At 36.6% G+C, this 16,083-nt stretch overlaps 2 protein-coding genes and 1 long non-coding RNA gene across 7 annotated transcripts; 2 read left to right on the top strand and 1 right to left on the bottom strand.

The window, feature by feature from the left end:
* Positions 1 to 1,123: 1,123 nt before the first annotated feature.
* On the bottom strand, positions 1,124 to 3,196 carry LOC112757006 (uncharacterized). Its single transcript, XR_011874738.1, has 2 exons — positions 2,437 to 3,196; positions 1,124 to 1,368 (listed from the first exon to the last, which is right to left on the bottom strand). It is a non-coding gene; the product is annotated as an uncharacterized lncRNA (long non-coding RNA).
* Positions 3,197 to 3,792: 596 nt separating this feature from the next.
* Positions 3,793 to 10,217, top strand: LOC112756977 (putative disease resistance RPP13-like protein 1). Of its 4 annotated transcripts, XM_025805579.3 has the most exons (8): positions 3,793 to 7,606; positions 7,807 to 7,885; positions 8,436 to 8,552; positions 8,686 to 8,805; positions 8,912 to 9,109; positions 9,241 to 9,322; positions 9,413 to 9,514; positions 9,680 to 10,217. In XM_025805579.3, exon 1 carries the CDS (start codon positions 3,934 to 3,936, stop codon positions 7,597 to 7,599), a length of 3,666 nt encoding a protein of 1,221 aa, XP_025661364.1. In that variant the 5' UTR covers positions 3,793 to 3,933; the 3' UTR covers positions 7,600 to 7,606; positions 7,807 to 7,885; positions 8,436 to 8,552; positions 8,686 to 8,805; positions 8,912 to 9,109; positions 9,241 to 9,322; positions 9,413 to 9,514; positions 9,680 to 10,217. The 4 variants fall into 4 exon arrangements, with proteins under 4 accessions (XP_025661364.1, XP_025661386.1, XP_072077975.1 ...); XM_025805601.3 differs by lacking the exon at positions 9,413 to 9,514; XM_072221874.1 differs by lacking the exons at positions 8,436 to 8,552; positions 9,413 to 9,514.
* A 579-nt stretch (positions 10,218 to 10,796) lies between these two features.
* Positions 10,797 to 15,562, top strand: LOC112729732 (putative disease resistance RPP13-like protein 1). 2 transcript variants are annotated; one of them, XM_072221850.1, is made up of 3 exons: positions 10,797 to 14,625; positions 14,717 to 14,786; positions 15,216 to 15,562. In XM_072221850.1, the coding sequence occupies exon 1, from the start codon at positions 11,040 to 11,042 to the stop codon at positions 14,589 to 14,591; it is 3,552 nt and encodes a 1,183-aa protein (XP_072077951.1). In that variant the 5' UTR covers positions 10,797 to 11,039; the 3' UTR covers positions 14,592 to 14,625; positions 14,717 to 14,786; positions 15,216 to 15,562. The 2 variants fall into 2 exon arrangements, with proteins under 2 accessions (XP_072077951.1, XP_025635675.1); XM_025779890.3 differs by having other exon boundaries at positions 10,809 to 14,562.
* The last annotated feature ends 521 nt before the right edge of the window (positions 15,563 to 16,083 follow it).

Raw genomic sequence — 16,083 nt, 5'->3', positions numbered from 1 at the left:
AGCCATTTTTAATATTTATTATATACTATCTTTAATTTACCGTCCGCGCATTGCGCAGATCTCATTCTAGTTACCTTAAAAGAATGATCACTATATCCTCTTACTGCTCCTCCTGATTCCACTGCCAGTTCCCATACCAAACTATTTTCAGTCGTGTCCTCTTCTCAACTATTCCCGTGATTTCATGACTACATGCGCTCTCCTCATCCTTCTCTGAATCTCCTGAATTCTCTAAATTCCTCTCAATCCCTTCAATCACTAAATTGGCTTCTTCCACCACTGTATCTTCCTTCTCCAAATGCATTCCACTTCACTATCTCTCATCACCTTGGGTTTTATTTTTTTGCTTTATTTCTACAATTTTATGCTTTGCCATTAAAGCATGGGCGTGTGTTGCAACAAAATTTGATCCTATTAATGTTACCAAGTCTATAATGGAAGACATAGCTTCTCCTTGTAATATGGTTAACTTGAATTCAATTCAAACAGAATTGAAGGAAAAGTTAACAGAAAAGGATTTTGTGGTTTCAAGCGTCTTTGTGAGTGCTTGGCACAGCACACACTTGATCCATTTTAGATGGGGGTAATTGCAATTGCAATAGAATTTGTTTAGAATTCATAACCTGCAAAACCTCAGTTCCCATGCCGTTGTAAAAAAATTAAATTGATTAATATGTATATAAAAGCAATTTTAACGTTATACCAACCAGTTTATACATTTTACCAAAATATTTCCTCTCATCTACCGACAAATTAAAAGAGCAGTGATACACGTGCAGTATAATTTATATATATATGAGAGCATCAATGTCAAGAAGCATTGAACAAATAGTTGAACATGTGAAGGGAACATCTTCCGTTTTGTGAGGACCGAGGAATAAAAGAACAATAGTATTATAGTATATTCTGTCATGGAGTCGTGTGATGAAGAAGGAAGCATGTGCCTATTGACAACACTACTGCATGTATGCATTGCACTTGACATTAAAATTTTTGACAAAAGGAGTATGATTTATTTTTCAAACTATTCTTATTTTAACATGCTATTTACGCAACGTGTATATGAAAAAGAATATGTATGTCACAGCCCAAAATGAGCTATGATTGGCGCTTAGGAAAATAGTTCTACAGCAAGCCTAACTGATTTAAATATAAGATAAATAAAAAGGTTACACATATTTTTGACAAATTTACATTTTTTTTGAATAAATAATTACATATTTTTAACAAAAATAAAATAAATAAATATGAATGGATCTTACCTGTGACATATGGTGCAGATAACGCCTAAAAACTCAACAAGGAATAGATACCCATTGCAGATCATTACTTTTGAATAGAAATACTCACATAATCAAATATTTATTCCTGAAAAATATTTAAAAAAAAACAGAGTGAGTTTTGCAACTCAGTAATTAGACAGTATATCTATAATTTACATGAGATCATATAAACATTATTATAAAAATAATTTTATTTAGAAAATAATAATTTATATGAATGAGTGAATCAATAAAGAAGTTCTCATACAGAAATCAAATCAAATAGTCCACACTTGGATGGCTCCACCTCTAAGGGTAGCCCTCTTCTCTAGTGTGTCCGTACCGAATAACAGATCTAACGTGTGACCTACACGTTAGGCTAGCAACGCCTCTACTAGCTGAGGTCTAAGCCAGATGCATCTAGGTTAACATCTAGGTTAACGTCATAACTGCCGCTAACTACGGTTTTCTAATACGAGCCTCCCAACCCAATTCAAACATATAATTTCAAATATAACAAATTCTTCCGTCTTTCAAACACGAGGTATCAAATCAAAACAAATAATACTTTCTTATCCAAATCATATTCAATTATATTTTCTCAATCTTAAGGTATTTTAAATATATTTAACAATTTCAAAATAAATAAATACCAACAAATACTTCAACGTTTCAAAAAATACATATTCGAGTAAAATCAAATGTTCTAAAATAATGTAAAACTTCTCCAAACATACATATAATCTTATGAAAACGTATAGTCTCATGTGCATATTAAAATGAGTTTAACAAGGATAAATATTTAGTTCTAATAAATCGATCATTTAAATTAATTTAAAATCTTTTGATAAAAATCTTTGTAAGTATAATATAAACTCAGTCAATCGTATATCAAAATAATTATAACAAAGCCAAATAATTATAAATGTGAGAAGGATTGAAGTAAAATGAAACGAAGAATTGAAACACGGCTACATCGCAGATGTAATCATAACATCAATAGCTCCAACTGTTCCATGATAGCACTAATTCCAGTACTCAAGATAATTTCCAACAGAAACGCAACAAAAGTGGGGCGATACTACTAAAAGAGACATATTATCGCAATTAAAACCAGAGCATGTAAGAAAAGAAGAAAATATAGCAGAGTAAAGAGTAAAGGTGGAAGCATTACAGTTTCATAAATGGAGTCAGAGCAGGGGAAAAATTGTGCTGATTTAGAGACAAGAATGAAGGGGGTGTGGGGCCGAGCAAGATCACAACAGGGACGGAGACGGTTCATTAGCAGTGACTTCGGTGATGCTCCCCTGATGACGAGCTCCGTTGATGGCAACAGCAGACGCGACGATGGTGAACGGCTCCTCCATCGCGACTCTTTCTTCCTCCCTTCACTGGCCGACTTAAACTCTCCCTCTTCATTCATCAATGACCATGACCCCCAACAGAGATGGCGGCGGTTGAAGCTTAGCGGCGACAAAGACAAGGCGCGGCGGCTGTAGCAGTTCGACGGCGGCGAGGCAGAACGGCGGCAGTCCGTCTTCCGCGTCTCCTCTCTCGCACTTCTCCCCCCTCTCGGACGCATTTCTCTCGGTTCTGGCCTCTGATGGCGACGCAACTGCAGCGAGCTGGACACGGCTGGTGGCGACGCGACGGGACACGAACGGCGTGCTCCAGGCCGGCGGTGATGAGGTGCGACTCTCTCTCTCCTCGCATGGTGGCTCGGCGTGGACAGCTCCCGCCTTCCTCCTCCCTTCTCTTCTCGCGGTCTTCCCTTTTCTCTCTTTCCTTTTCCTTTTTTTCTTTTTTTTCCGTCAGAGTCTGGGTGTGTGTGCTGTGAGGAAGAGGGTGTGAGGAGAGTGAGAGTGTGTGCGATAGTGAGAGCTGAGTGAGTGTGTTAGAAGAGGGTTAGGGTTTGGTTTGAAAAAAAGAGGAACAAGGGGTATTGTAGGGATTTTACAATGTAACTCTTTACCTGATAAATTAAAAATATTCGTTCAGAATAAAAGAAAATAAAAAGTTAAAAGTTCTACACTTGTTTATTAAATCTATCATCAGACACAAGATGCTTCATCCAATAGAGATGCATACAGGTTAGTAGGTTACTCAGATTAATTATTTCTGTAATCATGTGATTAGCAAAAATCTTAACGTTACACCAACCAATTGTTTATAGTTTCTTCATCTCATGTTACAACGTGCAGTGCAAATTTATTTTCATAGAATACATCCAAGAGAGTAAAGACAAGAATCGTTTGAAAGATCTCTTTTCACATGAACGTCTTTGATTGACAAAATCTCCCAACACTTCTCTTAAATATATTATTTATTCAGAAGTTGTTTTAATTTACCTTGAAATACGAAGAACACACCTTAACGAAGTGTTAAACAAATGAAAGGACAACATGTGAAAACATCATGGAGAAAACAAAAGAACGTTATTAATCAATTAATTATTATACATCTTTCAGCATTGCACAAATATATAATACCCAGCAAAGAACCTTGTTAGTACACTGCAAACTGCAGACACTTGAAATCCCTTGTGCTTGAGCCTTGAGAAGATCAGCTACCTTATAGCAATCTTGCTACAACAACTTTTCTCATAACTTTTCCAATCTCTCTTTCTTGTCTTTCTTGTGATCTCATCATCTCCTAAACTTGAGCATCAACCATGGCTGCAAAACTTCAGGGTAGAGCTTATCTATCTTCCTTTGTTGATGCTGTTTTGAACAAGCTCTCTTCACTTGATGTCAACTCAACCCCAGATGCAAGGAAGTTAGCTGACCAGAAGTTGCTTCAAAAGCTGCGGAAGAGTCTCCGTGCCACTCGACCTGTGCTTGATGATGCTGAGCAGAAGCAGATCAGAGACCAAGAAGTGAAGAAATGGCTTGTTGATCTCCAAGATGCTCTCTATTTGGCTGATGACCTTCTGGATGAACTCTCCACTAAAGCTGCCACTGCCACCCCCACCCAAAGGGATCCAGGTAACTTTTCTTCCCAGTGTCACTCTGCTGTTAATTCAATGGTCGAATATAGTGATGATGATGAGATGGAGGTAGTAGATAACATGCAAGACATAGTTGATAAACTAGAGTCTATCGTTGAGGAGAAAGATGTTCTTGGTCTGAAACAAGAGATTGCTGAAGATCTAGAGGACATATCATGGAGAATTCAGTCATCTCTGGTTGAATCTTCTGATATTTATGGCAGGGACAGTGACAAGGAGGCCATAGTTGAGTGGTTGTTAGATAATACTTGCAATGATAAACTGTCTGTGATCTCTATAGAAGGCATTGGTGGAATCGGAAAAACTACTTTGGCTCAGTGGGTTTACAATGATGCCAGAATGAAGGAAAAGTTTGCCATTAAAGCATGGGTGTGTGTTGCTACAAAATTTGATCCTGTTAATGTTACAAAGGCTATAATAGAGGACATAACCTCTTCTCCTTGTAATATGGTTAACTTGAATTCACTTCAAACTGAATTGAAGGAAAAGTTAACAGACAAGACATTCTTAATTGTCTTGGATGATGTTTGGGACAATCAGCAAAATTTGTGGGACAATTTTTTAAAGTCTTTTTTGTGTGGGAATAAAGGAAGTAAAATTCTTTTAACTTCTCGTAATAAAAATGTTGATTCTGTAGTGTCAACTACTAATCGACATTACTCACTACACACATTGTCTCCCAATGATTGCTGGTCAATGTTTTTGAAACATTCATCTCTTTCTACTAATTCTACACAATATACAACTCTAGAACAAATTGGTAGAAAAATTGTTAAAAAATGTAAGGGGTTACCTTTGGCTGTGAAGACACTGGGGGGTTTATTGCGCAATAAGTATAATGAAGGAGATTGGGAGAATATATTAGAAAGTGAAATTTGGGAACTTTCAGAAGATGATAGTAAGATTGTTCCTGCATTAAGAGTTAGTTATCACTACCTCCCTTCACATTTAAAGCGGTGCTTTGTTTATTGCTCATTATATCCTGAGGATCATCAATTTGGCAAAGATGAATTAATGTTGCTATGGATGGCTGAAGATCTTTTACAACCAATGGGAAACAACACATTAGAAAAGATTGGTTGTGCGTATTTTGATGAATTAGTTGCAAGATCATTTTTTCAACCGTCTAGTACTGATATTAACTTATTCGTAATGCATGATCTCATGCATGATCTAGCAACATCTTTCGCTGGGAAATTCTATTTCAAAGTCAAAGAAATTGGAAACCCACAAAAGATTTTCAGCAAAACTCGTCATTTGTCATATACTGAAAATCTTGGCGATCTAGTCTCAAGAATAATTGGAGAGGCTTATAATGGAGCAATGCATATGAGAACATTTCTACAATGTCATTTTCGTTCAATCTGTGGTGAAAGTGATTTGCTGTTGCTGCTGCAATTGAGGTGCCTAAGAGTTTTATCATTTAAAGGCTTTAATATTCTATCATTACCTGATTCCATAGGGGAATTAATCCATTTGCGTTATTTAGATCTCACTTTTACACTTATTGTGACATTGCCTGAGTCATTGTGTAAATTATACAATCTCCAAACCTTGAAGTTGAGGAGATGTTATAAATTAGAGAAGCTTCCCAGCAACATGCAAGATCTCGTGAACTTGCGCCACCTTGATATTGAAGGAGCTTCGTGTTTGAAAGAGATGCCAAAGAGAATGAGTAAGTTAAAACACTTGAATTTATTAGGAGACTACATTGTCGGAAAGCATGAGGAGAATGGGATAAAAGAATTAGGAACACTTGACAATCTTCATGGCTCATTCTGCATTTCCAACTTAGAGAATGTGAACAATAGCGGAGAAGCTTCGGAGGCAAAGATGGGCAACAAGAAGCACATCAACATTTTAAAACTGAAATGGCTTCCACATGGCGATGGTGATAATGTTGATGTTGAAAGTGAAAGAGATATACTTGACAAGTTACAACCTCACCGGAACTTGAAAGAGTTGTTAATTGATGGTTATAGGGGTGAAATATTCCCCGATTGGTTAGGCCTAGGCCTTTCTTGCTGCTCCAATATTACAAAATTGAGTGTGGTTCGTTGTAAGAACTGTTGTGAGCTCCCTTCACTGGGACAGTTACCATCTCTGCAGGAACTGAATATTTTTGAACTTGATGGGCTGGAGAGAATTGGTTGCGAGGTTTACAAGAACGATAAATCAATTCAGCAGGAGACACCCTTCAAAGCTCTTCGAAGACTGTTGCTTGGTGGAATGCACCGGTGGCGAGAGTGGCATGTTCCTGATGAGTTTGATTGTTTTCCTAAGCTTGAAAGGCTTTTGATAGTAGACTGTCCGGTGTTAACCGGAGATCTGCCAGCTCACCTTCCAGCTCTGGAGGAACTTCTCATTGGTGGATGCGAAGAGCTCGCATGTTCACTGCCGAGAGCTCCCAAGCTTCGCCAATTACTTGTAACGGGTACGGCGACTTCTATACAGGAGGCGGAACCGCACAAGGTAGTAATTGTAGAGACGCAGCTAGCCAAGTCCGTATTGGAGTGCCTTCCCCACATCCGATCGCCGTATCTCCAAACTTTGAGAATCAAGAATTGTTGGTCGGCAATACCAATTTCAGGAGATTATTTGCCTGATTCATTACAATATCTGCAAATCGGTATGTGTCCAAAATTAACATTCTCAGAGCAACTGCAACACAAGTCGTTGACGGAGATAGGTGTGTACAAGTGTGATTCACTGACGTCGTTTGCATTGGGGGACCTTCCGAATCTCAAGACACTCGGAATCTGTAGTTGTATAAACATGGAATGTGTTGTGGTGCCACAGGCTCTTCCAAGTCTCCATGTCTTACAGATCTCAGAGTGTCCCCGTTTAGTATCCCTGCCAGCGCTAAGGCTGGCTGCGCCACACCTAGAGGAGATGTGCGTAGAGAAATGCCAAGAAATGGAACCTTTTGGAGAGGAGTGCCTGCCGCCAAGCTTGACAACTCTTAGGATCTATGATTGCAAGAAAGTAGAGAGGTGGATAACATCAAACGGTTTGCAGACTGAAGGCCTTATCCATCTTTTCCTTATAGAATGGAATGAAGTTAAGTCGTTCCCAAGAGAGGGCTGCCTTCCTGCTTCCCTTCAGTCTCTACAACTGTATGACTTTGCAAATCTGGAGACGCTAGACTGCAAGGGCCTTCAACATCTTACCTCCCTTCAAACATTAGCAATTGAAGACTGTCCAAAGCTGGAGAATATCACACAAGAAAACCTGCCTGCCTCCATACCAAAACTCAGATTTGAGGGAGAATGTCCTTTGAGGCGTAAGCTGGAAGAGATGAATGATCCACGGATTCAGTTTGAAACTTAGGACACAGGTAATTGTTTTTGCTCTCATCTTACCTAAACTCACTGCACGCCCTCCAATTACAATGCTAATTCTTTGCACCAAACTTTCTCATTCCCTTGTTAATATGCCAACCCAATTTTTCCCCCTTAATTTTTTCATTCTTTGATCTGAGCCATTTATCTATACCTTAGCTACCGTTTCACTCACAATTTCTATGGTTGATTGCAGACTAGGAGGATCAGTTTTGTTCATTCTGATTTTCCACCATTTCTTCAGGGATTCTGTCTATTAATATGTTATGGAGGAGGTGCGTTCATACTTTATGAAATACATTATTTTCTTTGATTTGCAAACCCATACCAGTTTTAGAATTACGAAAACAAAACATACTTTAGTTATGCCATTGAATTTCAGCTTTCTATTTCTGTCAGATTTGAGTTCATAAAATTTTACTTTTTGTTTTCCTAATCTTTGGACTCTGTTTATCTCATAGAATTCTGGTATATGTTGGATGTTGCTTCTCTGGTTTTTTCATCTTTAGTCCATATTGATTAAACCAAGGTTCTTGAAGAGATGAAAGACCCACAAATTCAATCTGAAAGTTATGGCAAATGTAAATTGAAAAATAATGGCTTACTTTACTTCTGTCATCAAATTTCAATTCTTTATATTTTTTTTATTTCTTTCATTTTAGGCACTTAGGAGACAAGTCATAGATTTTGAAGGTGCTCCAATTTTAAATATTTGACAAGATTCTATGTTTTTCCACATACTCTTGCATTAAATCTCCCTCATTTGACCAGATTGAAATCTATTTTGTGTTGCTAATCTCACTTTGTTATCTTCAATCAAAATAGGTCTGCCCAACATTCTTGCGGTTTTCTTTTTTTATGGAAGATTAATTAGGTAATGGTAAATGCTCCACCAATTATTGGCTGATGGGTTGATGCTTTACGAATTTGTTTTCTGTTTAGGTACTAACATCATTCCATGCATTCACTTATCAATTTCATTCAGTTGCATTACACTTGCAGTTACCCAATTGTTCTAATACATTGGTCTATTTATTATCTTCATTTTTTTTTCACCATGCGTTATATTATTCAGGAGCCAAGATCTTTTATTCCATCAGTGTTCTTCAAAATACTTTACATTTTGCCTCGTAGCAATCGAAGTTCTTACATAGCTGGATTTTCCATCATGCTACACGTTAGTGATAGCAAAATAGTGAGTAATGTCCTAATTCATATCTTGGCAACCTTCTATGATTCAACTCCTAACTTTTATGATTGCAACCATAAAAAGTGATGTAATTTATTTGTTTTCCGGACAGAGATTGAATCAAATATGAATATAAACTGGCTGATGCTTCAGCTAATCTCTTCAATTTGGTTCAACCAAGCAAGATTGTCACCAAGATATTTTCACTTAAATATTGCCAATTTTCGTGTCATGTCTCTTCTTTGGGTTGGCCTATTGGAGAAGCCTAAATGCAATTCACAATAAAATCAATCATATGATGGTAGTTATGGTAAGTGCTCTTCGAAAATTATTCTCATTTTGAGAAAATTTTTAATACATTACTCAACACAGAATAATTGAATTGTTTACTGTTGTTATAATGCTCTTGGGTTTGATCTAACTGTCCTTCCATTCAACTAGTGTAACTTGGATTTCTAAGTCCAACCGCAGGCTGGATCTAAATCTGAACTCTCCATTTGCAACAAAGTCGATGAAAGAAGAGGTATGGTCTACTCTTGCTTGCTGTTAATGTCCCATATCTTTCCTTACATACATGGAATAGCACCTCATAGAGCTTTTCCAAATTCTGAAGGACCAAAGGGACAACTTCTGCATTCAAGTTGTTTCTTTTGCTACAAGTGAGAATGAAAAGTATTTGAAATGCACAACATGCAGCCTCTTTGGTAGTGAAAAAGTAGGTACTTGAATCAGTTGTCCCTGTATCTTTTCTAATATGTCCTGCGAATTACTTGAACCTTTTTGGAAATGTAACTGATACTCCAAGCTAATTACACTACTATTACTGAAATTTTTGGGCTGAATTTTTTTTCTCTTTCCTTTTTTCAAACACAATATGAAGACAACATTTCTCAACCCAAGGTGGAAAAAGAAGGCTGATGCGTCAAGGTTGATTATAGCAGCAATCGGTTAAAGGCTAAGAATGTTGAGGAGGTTTGTGATTCCTGAGAATGCCATTGGGAAGTGGTTAATAGCACACAATCCATTCTTACACAATAGATCTGAACATCTCAAATCATATTCTTTCCTTTTTTTTTAGTGAGAGGGATTAAATCATTAAGAATAAATTGTTTTTGTCTCACATTCCCTCCACAGAAAGTGTGTCAAATTGTCTTTGTAAAGTTTTAGTTCAAACAGTTTTCTCAAGGAATACCCTGAGTATTAAGGGGGAAAGTTAGGAACAAGAGTTTGTTTATAACCCCCATTCTCTATTATATATAGTAAGTCAGGGTGTTAGTTTCTGTTTTAAGCTTCCTGTTTGAGTCTGTTTTGGATCTCTTTCTCTATAGCTAGTTCCATCACATATACAAGGTTCCCCTTGTATCTTGTGTGTAATCAATGAATGAGGTTATTCAATTTCATATCATCTTTCTCATAAAGTCTTGAAATTATTCCTTTCTGCACTCATTTTGTTCTACTTTTTGTATTCGACCCTACCAAAAAGATGCAACATTATTATATAATCGGATGATAATTTATATCATCTTTCTCATAAAGTCTTGAAATTCTTCCTTTCTGCACTCATTTTGTTCTACTTTCTGTATTCGACTCTACCAAAAAGATGCAACATTATTATATAATCGGATGTTTTATTATCTATCAAATTATTATTTATTTGCAGGTGGTTATATTTTATAATACAAAAAATAAAAAGAAGTGTGAACGAAATCACCCCAAAATCTGTATTATCAATTTTCTATCTCTAAGAGTAGACTATCCTTATTTAATAAAATATTTTTAGACCTTTTATATTTTTGGTTTATTTTTTAATATGTAACAGAACTCCTGTAAAAATATTTTTTCAAAAATTAAAGTACTTCTCCTAACTAACTAAAATAATTGCCACATACATAGCACAGTTTTAGTTTATTCTATAAGTCAATCATTAATATTATATCTACATTAAACTGTTCTAATAATATAGTATATTATGATTATTTTTCATGACCAATAAAATGATAAATCTTGGAAATAAACAAGTCCTTATAATTATTTCAAGATTGCCAATCTCAAAGTGAAACCTTACAAAATGAAGCAGAAATTAAAAAAAGAAAAAGGAATCACATATAATTTTTTTATGAGGGGCTGAATTGTTCATTGTATTGCTTATTGCTTATGTTATAAAATATATTAATCCTAAACTTTTCTTTCTTTCTTTTCTTTGTTGTGATCTCATCATCTCCTGAACTTGAGTCTCAATCATGGCTGCAAAACTTCAGGGTAGAGCTTATCTCTCTTCCTTTGTTGATGCTGTTTTGAACAAGCTGTCTTCACTCGATGTCAACTCAACCCCAGAAGCAAAGAAGTTAGCTGATCAGAAGTTGTTTCGAAGGCTGAGAGCGAGTCTTCGTGCCACTCGACCTGTGCTTGATGATGCTGAGCAGAAGCAGATCCGAGATCAAGAAGTCAACAAGTGGCTTGTTGATCTCCAAGATGCTCTTTATATGGCTGATGACTTGCTCGATGAACTCTCCACTAAAGCTGCCACTCCCACTCCCACTCCCACTCAGAGGGATCCAGGTAACTCTTCTTCCTGGTCTCACTATGTTGATTCAATTTTGGAAGATAGTGATGATGATGAGATGGGGGTAGTGACTAGCATGCAAGACATAGTTGACAAACTGGAGTCTATTGTTGAAGAGAAAGATGATCTTGATCTGAAACAAGGGGTTGCCAAAGATTTGGAGGACATGTCATGGAGAATTCAATCATCTCTGCTTGAAAGTTCTGATATATATGGCAGGAACGATGACAAGGAGGCCATCATAAAATTGTTGTTAGATGAAACCTGTGATGATAAATTGTCTGTGATCTCTATAGAAGGTATAGGTGGAATTGGAAAGACTACTTTGGCTCAGTTAGTTTACAATGATGCGAGAGTGAAGGAGAAGTTTGCCATTAAAGCATGGGCGTGTGTTGCAACAAAATTTGATCCTGTTAATGTTACCAAGTCTATAATGGAAGACATAGGTTCTCCTTGTAATAGGGTTAACTTGAATCCAATTCAAACCGAATTGAAGGAAAAGTTAACAGAAAAGACATTCTTAGTAGTTTTAGATGATGTTTGGGATAATCAGCAAAATTTGTGGGATAATTTTCTAAAACCTTTTTTGAGTGGAAATAAAGGAAGTAAAATTCTTTTAACTACTCGTAATAAAAATGTTGATTCTGTAGTGTCATCTACAAATCTACATTATAAATTAGATACATTGTCCGACAAAGATTGCTGGTCTTTGTTTTTGAAACATTCATCTATTTCTACTAGTTCTAGGCAATATGTAATCTTAGAACAAATTGGTAAAAAAATTGTTGAAAAATGTAAGGGGTTACCTTTGGCTGTGAAGACACTTGGGGGTTTATTGCGTAGTAAGGATAAAGTAGAGGATTGGGAGAATATACTGAAAAGTGAAATTTGGGAGCTTCCGGAAGATGAGAGCAAGATTGTTGCTGCATTAAGAGTTAGTTATCACTATCTTCCTTCAAATTTAAAGCGGTGTTTTGTTTATTGCTCGTTATATCCCCAAGATTATCAATTTGACAAAGACGAATTAATCTTGCTGTGGATGGCTCAAGATTTTGTACAACCAATAGAAAATTACACATTAGAAAATATTGGTCGTGCATATTTTGATGAATTAGTTGAAAGGTCATTTTTTCAACCTTCTAGTAAAAATGTTAGCTTCTTCGTAATGCATGATCTCGTGCATGATTTAGCAACATATTTTGCTGGAAAGTTCTATTTCAGAGTCACAGAATTTGGAGACCCAAAAAAAGTTTGCAGCAAAACACGTCACTTATCATATATGGTAACTCGTTATGATTCAATCTTAAGACTTGGAGAGGCCTATAAGAGAGCAATCCATATGAGAACTTTTTTAGATGTACATTTTTCTCATCAGCCTTATGGTTCAATTAAGTTAGAAAGTGATTTTTGGCTCTTCCAGTTACATATGAGGTGTTTGAGAGTTTTGTCATTTAAATCTTTTTCTATTGAGTCATTGCCGGATTCAATAGGTGAGTTGATCCATTTGCATTATTTGGATCTCTCTTACACACCTATTTTGACATTGCCTGAGTCATTGTGTAAAGTATACAATCTTCAAACGTTGAAGTTGAGGTATTGTGATAAGCTAGAGATGCTTCCAAGCCGCATACAGGAACTTGTGAACCTGCGTCATCTTGATATCAGAGGCACTTATTGTTTGAAAGAGATGCCGAAGGGAATGAGCAAGTTAAAACATCTGAACTTCTTAAGTGGTTATATTGTGGGAAAGCATGAGGAGAACGGGACAAGAGAATTGGGAGCACTTGACAACCTTCATGGCTCACTTTGCATCTCCAAGTTAGAGAATGTCAACAACAGCCGTGAAGCTTTGGAGGCAAAGATAGGTAACAAGAATCACATCAACGCTTTAGAATTGAAATGGCTTCCAAAAGGTGATATTGTTGATGTTGAAACTGCAAGAGATATACTTGACAAGTTACAACCTCACCAAAACTTGAAAGGGTTATCCATTGTGGGTTTCAGGGGTGAAATATTCCCTGATTGGTTAGGCCTTCCTTGCTACTCCAATTTAACCGAATTGAGTTTGAAGGATTGTAAGAATTGTGGTCAGGTTCCTTCACTGGGACAGTTACCCTCTCTGCAGCATCTGATGATATGGGGACTTGATGTGTTGGAGAGAATTGGTGGTGAGTTTTACAACAACAGTGAATCATCTCATGAGGGAACACCCTTCGGATCTCTTCAAACTCTGGAATTTTTAGATATGCCACGCTGGCGGGAGTGGCATATTCCTGATGAGTTTGATGGATTTCTGAAACTTAAAAGCCTTTTAATAGAAGACTGTCCGGTGTTAAGTGGAGATCTTCCAGCTCACCTCCCGGCTCTGGAGGAACTTACCATTGATAGATGCGAAGAGCTTGCGTGTTCACTTCCGAGGGCTCCCAAGCTTCACCAATTAACTGTAAATGATTCTGTGTTCTTCGGAAATGCGGCACCGCACAAGATACTAATTAAAAAAACCCAGCTGGCGAAGTCCATATTGGAGTGCCTGCCCCACGTCCAATCGCCGTGTCTCCAACGTTTGGAAATCCAGCAGTGTAGTTCAGCCATATCAATTTCAGGAGATTGTTTGCCCGATTCATTACAATTTCTTAGAATATGGGATTGTTCAAAATTAACGTTCTCAGAGCCACTGCAACACAAGTCCCTAAAGGAGGTAGTTGTGAGCAAGTGTGATTCACTGACGTTGTTTCCATTGGCAGCCCTTCCAAATCTCAAGACACTCTATATCTCAGATTGCCCAGAAATGGATTGTTTTGGAGAGGAGGGCCTCCCGCCGAGCTTGACAACAATTGCGATCTCTAATTGCCAGAAAGTAGAGAGGTGGATAACATCAAAAGGTTTGCAGAGTGAAGGCCTTACCTATCTTAGCCTTCAACAATGGAATGAAGTTAAGTCGTTCCCGAGAGAGGGTTGCCTTCCTGCTTCCCTCAAGTATCTACATTTGTCGTCCTTTTCAAATCTGGAGACGCTAGACTGCAAGGCCCTTCACCAACTCACCTCCCTCCAAAAATTAACAATTGAAGAGTGTCCAAAGCTGGGGAATATCACACAAGAAAACCTGCCTGCCTCCGTATCAAAACTCTACATCTGGGGACAATGTCCTTTGAGGAGTAAGCTGGAAGAGATGGACGACCCACGAATTCAATTCGACACATGTAATTGTTTTTGCTCACGTCTTCCCTAAACTCACTGCACGCTCTCCAATTACAATGCTAATTGTTAGCACAAAAACATTCTCTTTGCCTTGTTAATATGCCAAATCAATTTTTTCCCTTAAATTTTTAATATATCTTTTCTCCTTGATTGCAGACTAGGAGGACTAGTTTCGTTGATTTCTGCAACATGCAAGGATTCTGTCTATTAATATGTTAAGGAGGAGGTGCGTTCATACTGTATGAAATACATTATTCCGTTTGATTTGCAAAGTCATACCAATTCTCAAATGCAGAATTTAATGTTGCAAGAAGTTCATAGATATGATAATGCAAGCATTCTATTAAAACCAGTGCAAGGATTTTGTGGTTTCAAGCGTCTTGTGAGTGCTTGGCACAGCACACACTTCATCCTTTTTAGAAAATTTCTCATCTTTAATTTAGAAGTCATAACCTGCAGAACCTCAGTTCCCATGCCGTTGTTAAAAAATTAAATTGATTAATATGTATATAAAAGCAATTCTAGCTCTATTGGTTGGTTGATATTTTCATCTTTCATAAAACAAATGTTCTTCTACTTTCTAGCCAATCAGCATTGTGCGGTACTATCTCATTATGCTTATATAATAAAACTGGTCAATTTTTGTTCTACGCAGGTTTCTCATGATTCAGACCCTGAAATACAAAAGGGATTTCTTTGCTGGAATTGCTGAATCTATGACTGGGACTGCCATTCATTCAAGTTTCATGGTCAACCATCACTAGTTCATCAAGTCGAAACTCAGTTTTACCAAGGAATACCCTGAGTTTGAGTTGGGAAGTTAGGAATAAGTGTTGGTTGTAACACCCATTCTGTATATTTTAGTTAGGGTGTTAATTTCTGCTTTGCTCTTTCTGTTTGAGTCTGTTTTGAATCTCTTTCTCTATTGGCTAGTTTCCTCGCATATATAAGATTGCCTTTTGTATCTTATGTATAATCAATGAACGAGTTTATTCAGTTTCATATCATTTATCTCACAAAGTATAAAACCGTCGTAGCTATTTTATTTTTCCATTGTTTTATTATATTAAGTCAAAGTTAAGCACTGTTCTTAACTCAAAAATAAAAAATAAAAAAGTTAGGTATTATTATAAGTAATATATTTAAGTCATACAAGATGTGAGATGTCGAAAGCATAATTAGGTATTGTTATTATATGCTATATTGAGTTATTTCTTTTTCATATTAATTGTTATGAAAATTATATATATATAATATAATATTAACCAAAATATAACTAATATTGATAGAAAAATATCGATCTTTAATATTTCTGTATTACTAATATGAACTGAAAATTATAATATGCATCGTTGCTTGCATGTATGTAGTATATGTAGATAGGACAAATTAAATAAACGGAAGATGTTCATGTATGCCATTGTACTTGTTTGAAATATGATATTTTAACTTTTAGGAAACATTTCAAGTGCTCCAGGTATTTTTCTAAAGTTCAGTATGTCATGTACTATTATTATTTTCCA

This window comes from Arachis hypogaea, chromosome 2 (genome assembly GCF_003086295.3).
Source record: "Arachis hypogaea cultivar Tifrunner chromosome 2, arahy.Tifrunner.gnm2.J5K5, whole genome shotgun sequence".
NCBI lineage: Eukaryota > Viridiplantae > Streptophyta > Magnoliopsida > Fabales > Fabaceae > Arachis > Arachis hypogaea.
Note: the sequence above shows the minus strand (reverse complement) of the source record. Positions and strands in the feature narration are given on the sequence as shown.

Coding starts and splice junctions, on each gene's coding strand:
- LOC112756977 (XM_072221874.1), top strand. CDS start 3,934: ATGGCTGCAAAACTTCAGGGTAGAGCTTATCTATCTTCCTTTGTTGAT.
- LOC112729732 (XM_072221850.1), top strand. CDS start 11,040: ATGGCTGCAAAACTTCAGGGTAGAGCTTATCTCTCTTCCTTTGTTGAT.